This window comes from Hippichthys cyanospilos, chromosome 14 (assembly GCF_059441005.1).
Source record: "Hippichthys cyanospilos isolate Australia breed blue-spotted pipefish chromosome 14, RoL_Hcya_1.0, whole genome shotgun sequence".
NCBI lineage: Eukaryota > Metazoa > Chordata > Actinopteri > Syngnathiformes > Syngnathidae > Hippichthys > Hippichthys cyanospilos.
The window spans coordinates 5413815-5425988 of NC_142382.1; the positions used below are offsets into that span (position 1 = coordinate 5413815).

General features: G+C 40.1%; 1 protein-coding gene across 2 annotated transcripts in view; it reads left to right on the forward strand.

The window, feature by feature from the left end:
* Window positions 1–11183, forward strand: part of pacrg (PARK2 co-regulated) — a 153784-nt gene extending 142601 nt beyond the window's left edge. For both annotated transcript variants that reach the window (XM_088433241.1, XM_088433240.1), the window contains exon 5: window positions 9969–11183. In XM_088433241.1, the coding sequence (XP_088289367.1) occupies window positions 9969–10129 (161 nt within the window). In that variant the 3' untranslated portion in view covers window positions 10130–11183. The remainder of the gene's footprint in view (window positions 1–9968) is intronic.
* Window positions 11184–12174: the final 991 nt, after the last annotated feature.

Sequence of the window (12174 nt, forward strand, 5' to 3'; positions counted from 1 at the left end):
AGTGCAAGTGTGTGTTGGAAACTGGAGTGTTTTTACAATGCTCTCCTCAACAGGTGCGATTTCACCACCTAAAGTGTTTTTTTTTTTTTTCGGTCCCGCCTTTGTATTTGTCGGCTGTTATATTTGTATTTTTCAAACAATGGACACCAGCTATTACAATTTTCCCTAACAATCTTTTGTCGCCGTTATTCAGCAGCCGATACAATAAATCTTTTGTGTGTCTGGGTATCGCACGTACAATGTCAGGACTATATATGGACACAAGCATACTGGGTGGACTGTTTGAAAGGTCTGCTCGCCCCCCCAACTGTGCGGCTCTTTTAATTAGATGCCTGCCGTGGAACACATGTGCCCTCCACTGCCTACCATCAACCCCCCGCTGCACGCCAAGCACCGCATAGCGATACCTTGACTTACCAGCGCCCCAACTTAAGCGGTACAACTCTTCTTTTTGATCTAAAACATTTGTAGCTGCAATTTGAGTGCTATTTGGCAGTAGCTAGCCGCCCGCTGTAAATACTTGTGCGAAAGCGACACTGGATGAGTGAAGTCATTGAACAGATGTGTAGAGAGGGTCCACAGGGAGGCGTCTTTTTTTGGAGGGGTGTCAGTTGACCCTGGATGGTTGTTTTTGCAATTCGTATGCTAAGCTGAAAGCCGTTCTAGATGCTAACTTCTAGGTAGCTTATCGCATTTCTGTAAAAATGTACTGTAACAATTCAAGAAGAATATAATTTCTGGAAATGTACCCCATTTGAAGTATTTTGACCATTTTTGGGTTATTCTCTTCCACATTATTCTCACAGTATTTTAGCCAAGGGTTGTGAAATTTCAGCTCCTTGATTACCGTCTTTCATGTTTTTCCCTTTGATGTGAAATGCTTTTAATGTAAAGATCAAAGGGTTGGGCAAAATTTGATTTAAGCCAAAAAATCGGCCAATAGAGTGACATTTTTTTCTGATTAAAAAAAACGGATTCAAGACTTATTTTCCCGAATGGTTTTAGGAGTGCAAAAACGAATCAGAAATTCTTCTGGATAAATTCTTCAAAATTTACCTTAAGCATTTTTTTTTTCTCGTTTGAGCCTCAATTTGAAAACATGGTGCTAATATACTGTAAAATGTAAGCAAGCCTTTTAAAAATTTAGGCCAATTTTGCTGCTTTCAAGCAAACTTTAGCTCGAAGCATTTTCTTAAATTAATCGTTTGTTGCAATATTTTTCTTAAAATTACACACATGTAAAACTGTAAACAACCAAAATTTCTGCTTACTTTAAAACAATGAGTATAAATTCAGTAGATTTACATAAACATAATTCTAATACTGGCATTGAATGTTAAATAATGCTTCAAAAATACAATTTTTACTGTTATTAAACGTCCCAAAAATTCTTGTTTGGTCGCCCGAGCAAATTCAAGGCATTTCAATTTATTTCACGGGCCAAATTTTCATGATTTACGAGCGAGTTACCGGCTCGTCCGCGAGACAAATTCAATTGACTGTAAGTGAAGTACTACTCGGGACTGTTTTGTCCATTCAGCGTTGCGCCCACTTCCCCTGCTGGATTTGAAAGCGCTTCCGCCCACCCTTGAAGCAGGAGCCGCTCCTGCTCGCGCTCACATCTGTTTGGCTTTTTGATTGGCTGTCATTCGAACCTGAACCGAGCACGAATCAACAAGAGTGCACAGGGGATCACTTGAAAACACTCGCTAAGTGCTTTGTAAGTTGAAATAAGTTGAAACTATGCACCACCCAAAAAGGGATATTGAAAGAAGGTCTTTTTGACAAAAAAGGGAATATCAGGAAATTAAAGGTCTATGTTTCATTTCCTTAAAGTTCTTTATGGGATCAAAGAAGTGCACTGATTGATTTTTAAACCACATTGACATTTTTAACCCTAAAACGACACACGTGCAAAGGTGAACAGATGCATGGGAATGGCTTTGAAATTAAATCATATGTCTCTTTGGCTACGTTCACGCAGCCCCCGATGCTCAATTCTGATTTTTTTTTTCGTAAGGTTGTTCACTTTTCCAAATAAATGCGGCCTGGATGTGACCTGTTTGTGAACTATAAATGACCTAAAACTGGGCCAGGTTGAATACCTGGCTCTGTTCAAATGGCTGCCAAACTGGAGCCAGAATATTTTCAATCTGATTTGAATTAGAGGGGCAATTGAGGAGGAGGGGAAGGGTGAGGTTTTTGGGCATGTTATTTTGCATGTTGGGTAAGGGAGAAAGGGAGGGAGAGAGAGTAAGAGAGAGTTATAGCGAGGGAGGGAGAGAGTGAGAGACTTGCTCTTTCTCTCATAAGAAAATTCAAGTAAAAAAAAAAAAGAGAAATTAGGGAAGACAGAGAGAGAGAGAGAGAGAGAGGCTCTCCCTCTACCTTATAAGAAAACTGGAAATAAAATGGGAACTTGAGGAGAAGGGTGAGGTTTTGGCCATGGCGATTTGTGAGGGAGAGAGAGAGAGAGAGAGAAAGTGAGAGAGAGACAGAGAGACTAGCTCTCCCTCTCACTCTACTTGAAAAAAAATGGAAATAAAATGGAAAATTGAGAAGAACGATGAGGTTTTTGGCCACAGTATTTTGTTAGAAGAGAGACAGAAAGAGAGAGAGAGAGAGAGAGAGAGAGAGAGAGAGAGTGAGAGAGAGAGAGAAAAAGAGAAAGACAGAGAGACTAGCTCTCCCTCTCACTCTACTTTAAAAAAATGGAAATAAAGTGGAAAATTGAGAAGAACGATGAAGTTTTTGGCCACAGTATTTTGTTAAAAGAGAGACAGAAAGAGAGAGAGAGATAGAGAGAGAGAGAGAAAGAGAGAGAGAGAAAAAGAAAGAGACTAGCTCTCCCTCTCACTCCACTTTAAAAAAAAATTGGAAATAAAGTGGAAAATTGAGAAGAACGATGAGGTTTTTGGCCACAGTATTTTGTGGAAGAGAAACAGAAAGAGAGAGAGATTTGGAAATAAAATGGGAACATTTTTAACGCGTTAAAATATATGCCTGTAATTTGTCAATCATTTTGTTGATGAACTGATGAATCAAATCAAAATTTCTGCCTTCATTTCCATCCAATCGTTTCAAAAAGAAGACAGTAATAATGACAGTAATAATAGTAAATACTCGGAGTCAAATCTGCGCGTTAGAAGAAGCCATGCGCTTGAAAAACAACATTCGCAGCACGATTTGAGAATTGCGCAGACATGCTGAGTTATCACTGTGTTTTTTGGCGATAAGAACACAAGCGCCGTTCCTCGGCCAAGCCCGCCCCCCCGCTCGGAGTATTCGCGGAACTCCCAACCCGTCCGTCCGCTCGCGAGCCGCATTCCTCTCTTCCGAGACCGAACCCCGAGCAAAAATGCACGGGGTTCTCGGCAGTCGCCATCAAAGGCGCTATTGTGCAAGGAGGCCTCCACCCTAATCCTCTTTCGGCCACGACTTCCACACTCGTGGCTAAGTTGATTAGAAACAATGGCCGCTTGGCTGACGCCGCGTTCGATCGGCTCCGGAATTTAGAGTTGGACTCTCCAAATCCCGTGTGGTGTTTGTGTCACCTGAGTGCCTCGGAGGAGAAACGCAGACTACTAACAAACTTAGCTTCCTCAAAGTCAGCACATGAAGGATGGGAAATGTCAATCCTAAAGGTTGAGAATGACCCAATTATGGAAAAAAAAAAAACACGTGCTTAACGCGATCAAAAAAAAAGATTGACGGAATACAGTGGACCCCCGCCAAACGAAATTAATCTGTTGCGGGATCGTGAGGCGAAATCATCGCATGGTGAACGATAGAAACAATTAGCTAATAGAAACCAATTAGCTAATGCGTACAAAACCCAAGCTAAAACGTCAAAATTAGATATACATATTAAAAATGAGTGACACAGTAAGTGCTATTTATACATAATATACATGTATATAATTAAATAAGATCATAAATAAAAAATATATCAAGGATTTATTTATATTTAGAGTGATGTAATTTGAGCTACTTATGGCCATAATCCTAGCCTAGCCTTCTTCATATTTCTTGATTATCTCCAGCTTCGTTTCCATGCTAATCATCTTCTTATTTTTCCCTTTAACATCACTAGCAATCTTGGGACACTCAACCAGTTCAAGTTAGAAAAAAAAAAAAAACAACAACACGAAAATGCACAATAAATATGATATCATAAACATTCATATGAGATCAAGTCTTTAGTATCATTTCGTTTTAGTAACGCCGTGACGCTGACCAATGGCAGACCAGTAGCTTAGAGAGCTGTGACGCCGACCAATAGCAGACCAGCATTGTACTGATGTCTGAGCGCAGTGCGACTTGCAGACTGACCGCCATGTTTGAAATATGTCCGCGCGAGAGAAGTTCTTTTTGATGCCGTAAGGCGAAAAAAATGTTGTAAAGAGGGGACGAAAAACATCGAAGTCCACGTTGTAAATTGAAAAAAACTTAAGGCAGGGACGTCATAAAACGGGGTCCACTGTGTTTTGCATGAAAACCCTGTGCGGCATCAAAGATATTCCAGACACAATATTAACTTCAATCTACTTCCAGTGACATTTTTGCTAAGAGGTATTCCGTGAGATTTTGTTAAATACTGTATGTGAAACAACGCCATTGTAACCTTTAAGCCTCAAGCACCGAAGTGCACGGAGTTTTGTTTTTCGCCCGTTCCCTAAGACCTTCGCTTTGATGCGTCTCGTCGATGGAGTGAAATAAACAGCCAAATGTCACGCGAAACCTTCCTCCGCATCGACGCGCTAAAGGCGCGGGAATCCCGGGGATTAGCGCAAAAGGCGAAAACAAAACGACTGCTTTCGCTCTGCAAATGTCACCGAGCCGAGGATCTTTCTTCCTCGTCCGCATCGATCGCTTCCTCTTCCTCTCAGGACTTCTGTCAAGACCTTTTTCCTCGCTTCACATGGTAGGAGATTTTATTAAGATTGGGTTTAAATAGATTACAGCAGACCTAGGACAAATCTAGGTTTTCAGAGGTCTATAATGAACCGCATGACGGTTTGGGTATCGCAGCTTTACTCTTTCTTTTATGACTAACTTTTTCTTCTGGAATCGTCTTGCAGTTTCTCTTACTGCTTCTGCTTACATGGATTTTCATATATGATTGACAGAATTCACTGATGCGTAACGTCGCATACTTCACTTTGTGCTTCTGCATACCCTACCTAATTTTCACCCATGACAACAACCGAGCCTGAGCAGAAAATTGTTGTTTCATTGAAAAGTGAAAGCAGCAGACTTAGGACAAATCTAGGTTTTCAGAGGTCCATAATGAACCGCATGACGGTTTGGGTATCGCAGCTTTACTCTTTCGTTTATGACTAACTTTTTCTTCTGGAATCGTCTTGCAGTTTCTCTTACTGCTTCTGCTTACATGGATTTTCATTTATGATTGACAGAATTCACTGATGCGTAACGTCGCATACTTCACTTTGTGCATCTGCATACCCTACCTAATTTTCACCCATGACAACAACCGAGCCTGAGCAGAAAATTTTTGTTTCATTGAAAAGTGAAAGCAGCAGACCTAGGACAAATCTAGGTTTTCAGAGGTCCATAATGAACCGCATGACGGTTTGGGTATCGCAGCTTTACTCTTTCGTTTATGACTAACTTTTTCTTCTGGAATCGTCTTGCAGTTTCTCTTACTGCTTCTGCTTACATGGATTTTCATTTATGATTGACAGAATTCACTGATGCGTAACGTCGCATACTTCACTTTGTGCATCTGCATACCCTACCTAATTTTCACCCATGACAACAACCGAGCCTGAGCAGAAAATTGTTGTTTCATTGAAAAGTGAAAGCAGCAGACCTAGGACAAATCTAGGTTTTCAGAGGTCCATAATGAACCGCATGACGGTTTGGGTATCGCAGCTTTACTCTTTCGTTTATGACTAACTTTTTCTTCTGGAATCGTCTTGCAGTTTCTCTTACTGCTTCTGCTTACATGAATTTTCATTTATGAGCGACAGAGAATTCACTGATGCGTAACGTCGCATACTTCACTTTGTGCTTCTGCATACCCTACCTAATTTTCACCCATGACAACAACCGAGCCTGAGCAGAAAATTGTTGTTTCATTGAAAAGTGGCTCCAAGATGTGTCGTAGCGTGACGCATACTTAGTAACATTCAACTGTTTTATGAGAGATTTTATGTTTACACAACTGCAAAATGGACTTCGTCAAGAAAAACGCTAACTATAACAGGCAGGGTGTGATAGAGGCTAATAACATTGTCTTTTTCAATATCGTCCATGTAAAGACCTATTTTCAAAAGTCATCTAAACAGAAACGGCAACATTTTCTCCCGTTATCCAATGTGTCGTGTAAAAGGCTCCCGAATGTACAGACCGGGTTCAATTTGGCACTCTGGTGTCAGCCAGGAGTCAGCGGCGGAGGAGTTTAATGAGGCCGCCCGCAGAGAGGAGCACACCTACACTCGGTGTAATGACACGGCAGTTAGCAGTGTGGATGCTAACAACACCAAAGCCTTTACACTGAATTTGTGCGAAAGAAAAGAAAGTTGGCCTGAAGACACAAAGATTTGACTTTTTTAAGGGCATATTCATAAGTCATGCGACATACGGCACTAGAAAATTGAAATCCATTACAGAGGTTTGTTCCGGAATTAATTTTGTGACTCTTTAATAAGTAGAGATGCTTTTTACATATAAATAGCCTAATCTGTTCGAAGCCCCAAAAATGTTCCGAAAGCCTTTAAATGAATATTATTAGATTTGAAAAATGCATCAACAACGGTAACAAATACATTTTAGAATTACCTTAGTGCACAATAATCTAAATATATCTTGTAAAATAAAATATGCTCCTAAACTCTTTACATTAATCATATTAATTGAAGCAGTCGACAATATGAATAAAGCTCATTTCTTTGCCTTGAGATGGTGCGGTTTTGATGGTGATGAGTATAGAGAGAGACACCTTTTTAGGACGATTAATTTGTATGTTTTTACTTTACATTGATTCAGGAATCATTTACAAGACCGCAGGAGCAATAATACTTTTTTGGGGGGGTTATTTTGAACATCTAAGTTTATTTTGGGGTTATGTTAAGTGCTTCCTGTGTGATGTCATTGCTAATGTGCTAACAACGTGCTAACAAGGCTAACATCAGAGGCGACAGCCCAAAGTGGTATGTTACGAATGTGTTTTTATGTTAATATGCACAATCAATGTCAATTATATGTCTGTTGCTTCAACGGTGTAAATTGTGTTTCATAAGTTGATTTTTTTGTGACAAGAGGCGTTCATAACGAGAGTTACCACTGTCCATCTGATAACAATACTAAACGACATCAAAACAAAAATCAACCATCCTTTTACATCTTTTGCATAGACATGGTAACTGGTTTTATTTGTCCGATTGAAAAAAAAAAATCAAACGTAGCCCTTGAGCTCAAATGTTGGCCCGCCTCTTATCAATAGTGTCTGTGGGCTAGGCAGGAACACAATACACTTCTTCTATCCAATCACAACATGGCGAGGAAGCGGCCCTCCTTTGGGACACACACACACACGCGCAAACACACAGTAGTTAAACATACAACAGAGTTCTAGTGCGCTGAGGGAACTTGTTATCGAAAAACATTCCGGAGTTATCCAGCCTAGCCTACTCGCCACTATTTTCTCATTTTTAGCAACGCACACATGCACACACAGCGCCCTTATCAGCATAGTCAAATAGCATGCTCTCATGCCACTGTGCTGGGCCTCAAAACAAAAGAAACACTGACGTTTCCATGGACTCAAATGCACACGCTCACATAGGGGTTTTTTCTAGCATAGTGGGGACATCCCATCGACGTAATACATTTCCTAGCCCCTAAACTTCACCCTTTCAATCCTGTTGGGAGGATGCATCAAAAACATGGCAGTTGTTATAGGAATCATAGCAAAAACATGAAATGAAAACCCATCGGTTTATTATACACGTTTCTGCAGATTTTAGTGGCGTTCAGCAACTTTTCCATACACAACAATCCGACAGTCAACAAAGCCATCTAGTACTGCAAAAATATATGAATGATATGTGCTATACATGTGTTTTTAGTATAGATTACATTTATTATATGTAGTGAAGGCGTTTTGTGATAATTTTCACTTTGGAACGTTTATATTATTATTATTATTATTATTATAAAATGCCTACGGGACAAAAAATCCTTTAGCCTCTAACCTAATCTATGGGAGTGGGATTGTTTTTTTAAATAGTTTTCTAGTATCCTAGACTTATGAACAAGTAATAGAATCCATAAGTTGTTTTTATCAGTTACCCTAACCTCACCCATAAATCAATTCACGCCTGTACTCTAAAATCTAGTCTGGCTCCTCAAAAAGAGGTCTGAACTTGCAAGAGGTCCCCGTAATGAAACCAGGGATTTGGTCCACATCGTGTAGCAAGAATCAAGGGCGTGCACACACACATAAAGGTTTTTCTATCATAGCGGGGACATTTAATTGACAAAACGCATTTACGGGCTTCAAACGCTTACCTTTAACCATTACAACCGATTGCCTAACCCTTACCATAACCAAAATCCACTTCAAACCTACTGTACTCTAAAAGCAAGTCTTGACTCTCAAAGAAAGATCTGAACTTGTGGGGTCCATCAAAATATCCCACAAGAGGTTCCCACAAAGACAGTAAAACCTGGGGATTTGCTCCCCACCTTGTGGCAAAAACTAAGGGAACACACACACTCACTTTCATTCATGTTATTCAAAAGCATCTTTTCCATGCTAATCTCCCTTTTCGCTCGTAAAATTGACAGCGCTCCCAAGCAAGCGGGCGGAGATGAAAAACACCTGTTATGTGGAAAAACGAGCAGCTCCTAATTAGACTTTGCCGAGGAGGGAACATGAAACCGCATTTTTACCCTGGATGGCCACGTCAACCCTCAACTTGAAATCCGCTTTCCCCTCCGCTCCGCGTTGTGAAGGAAGGGCCGGCGTCAAAGTCCCCCAACTCTGACGTGGTGCTGGTGGGTGTTTTTGAATTGCAGGCGCCCTGCTAGTTAGCGCAATCTGAAATAGCATCAAAACAATCCAAGCGGGCCAAAGCAATAAAAGGAGATGAAGGCGACATAGTTGTGGGGGGAGAGAGAGTGAAAGTAGAGAGTGAGATTTTAGTGGAAATTCTCTTTCACGCAGAGCTACAGCGGCGACACAAAACCTGACACAAGAAATGGAGAGGAAGGAAGATGGGTTAAGAAATGTCAGATGGATTCTTTGTTTGTACCAAAACCAGAATTTTTCAAATAATCAAGTAAAGTTAAATTTGAACACGCATTATCTTCTATACATATGATTTTTTTTTAGACACCAGCCTATGCTAACCGATTAGCCATCACGAATGCTAGCATTACTGTGCTAGCAATTACCTTTGAAGGTAAGTTCAGGAAACGCTATCTTTTAGTTCAGACATTCATTATGTTAAAAGTAACACTCATGTAATTGTGTCTTAATATTCACTTACAGATAGGTAAAATTGAGAGTGGAGCTGCCTCTTAGCTACTATGAGGTCAATAACTTCCTGTTCTTTTTCCTTTTTATGTTATGTGTTCTTTTACGTGGTTTTGTGCCTGATTGCCCTCCCGGTTGCGATTTGTGACTAGATTGTGTTTAGCGACTGTTTATGTTTTCGGATAATACAGCCATCGTACTTTTGGGAATACCTCTTTTTTTTATTTTGGAAAGCCCATGTGTTAATATTGCCTTAATGATTGAACTCTTTCTACGAACAACAAGTGTTTGAAGCACAATTGCATCAACTATTCAACCACTAGGTGGTGCACCAACACAATCAGCTGAGCTGTATTTCAAGATGGTCTTTGCATATGTGCTTTTATTGCATCCAAACTCACTGTGTTCGGTTTCCTAATTTTTACGTTCAATTCTCTCTCAATTTCTCTCTCGTGTCCCACAGTCAACTCCGGCGATGGCATCGACTACAGCCAGCAGAAGAGAGAGAACGTTGGCGACCTCATTCAGGAGACTCTGGAGGTGTTGGAGCGCTATGGGGGAGAGGACGCCTTTATCAACATCAAGTACATGGTTCCCACTTATGAGTCCTGCATGATTAACTGAGGGTGGCCGTGATTACGAGGGTTGCTTAGTACCAACTTGTTATGGGAGTTCACATTAAAATAGGACCTGCTAGTACTTGCTAATAGGGTCTCATGTTTAACACCGCTTTAAAGACATGTTGTTTTTTATCAGGGGAGATTGTGGGCTACAGGGCTGTGTTTCCACAGAAATGGTAGGTAAAGCTGCATTTTTGTCATCTTTTATTATGCTCAAAGTTTATACTGATATTATTCAAGAGGAGACTAAGGGCAGCAAGAAAACAGAACACTGCAGATAAGTCGAAACTCTGGTGTTAGCATTCGTTGCTAAAGCATAGTAACAGCATACGTTCATGTTAATGTGCGTAATTCTTACCAGTTTCATCACATGTTGGAATGGCGCCACATTTATTCAAGAGGAGAATGAGGGCAGAAATAAAACGGCATTCTTCTACGTTCTGAATTTTTACAAAACTAGTATTTGAATATTTCTCGCCATGTACACTTAAATCTTGCAATGGTACTTCAACATTACACAAGAGGAGACTGAGGGCATGGAGAAAACAGGGCGCTGCAGTAAATTGTAATCTATGGTGGAAAATATTGCCAGCATGCGCTAACATTAGCATAACATTGTCGAAAATGGCTGTTTATGCTCCAGTTTTACAACAGAGATGCAGTTTTGTTTCAGGAGATTGGTGGTAGAGAAGAGCAGCAATATTGAGACTGTGGAGCACAATAATGCAAAATTTAGCGCTATAAGGCACAGAAACAGGGTAAGCTAGCATATATATTATATGTGGCATATTTTAAATTCCTAGCCTTGTATTGTTACAAATATGTGGCAGTTTTATTCAGAAGGAGACTAAGGGCTGTAAGAAAATAAAATAAAGCATTTTTCAGAAAAAAACATTCTCATTCTAAACCAATAATCCTGTCCAATTCAGATTTGACACCCGATGTTTATTAGCGTATGATTTCTATAAAGACATGTACCTATGCAAAAACCACATAAAGCCTTTTTTTCCGTCGCTCTGTCAATGCAAAATGTTCATTAAAAAGTTCATTCTTGCACAGATGGCCAGATCATGACATCGTCATTTCACTATATTCATGTACTCTGCATGCACATTCATGAATCTGACACTCTATTTAACTGCCGTTTGATGCAACCAGCTGGAGACGGAACCAGTCGCAACGTGCCGGGAAAGACCGTTCGGAATGACGGCACTCAGCATTCCGAGACTAAGTCGCGCTCATAAAAACTGCAGTTTGCTTGAGACTTCCTCTCAACAACACACACCGCGGCCGTTTGTCTTAACAATTACACTTGACCTCTCGTTTTGACCGCTGCGCAATGTCAGTGGAAATTTCCGAGAAGATTTTCAACACACACAACACACGCTTCCTTCCAGATGTATTGAAACACTGAGGACATTCCTTTCATGTAAAAATTACCAATATTCCCCAAATATAAGACACACTTTTTTCCCAACAATGTAGGCTTAAAGTATGGCTGCGTCCTTATTAACGGTAAAAATTCTCACTATATATATATATATATATATATATATATATATTTTTTTTTTTTTTTTTTTTTTTTTTTCAACACCTTTCAAAGAAGATTGCTCCATCAGCCACATAACTGATTTGATTTTTATATCAGCCGTATTCTTACATACAAAATTTAGAATGATGATAATGAGCAGCATTATCTTCAATAAAAGAACCAAACAGACTGAACCAACGTCCAAGTCCATCCTTGTTCACACAGAGGAATAATACTAAAACAGAGGGGATCATAAAAAAGTTATGATAACTCCAGCTGATTCTATTTCAAGTACCCCAGTTAGAGAACACGGAAAGGTATTCCATTTGACTCGTTTATTAATTGCGGTCTTGGTATATACATCCATAATCATAAACTTGGTGGAACACAGATGATGCGGAACTTTGGGTATTTAGGCCAAAAAGAACTCGAGCCGTGTCGCGAGGAAAAGGAAAAACAACCCTTTTTGGCGCATTCAATGGTACGCCGGCACACTAGCTCGTCTTCCTAGGGTTCAA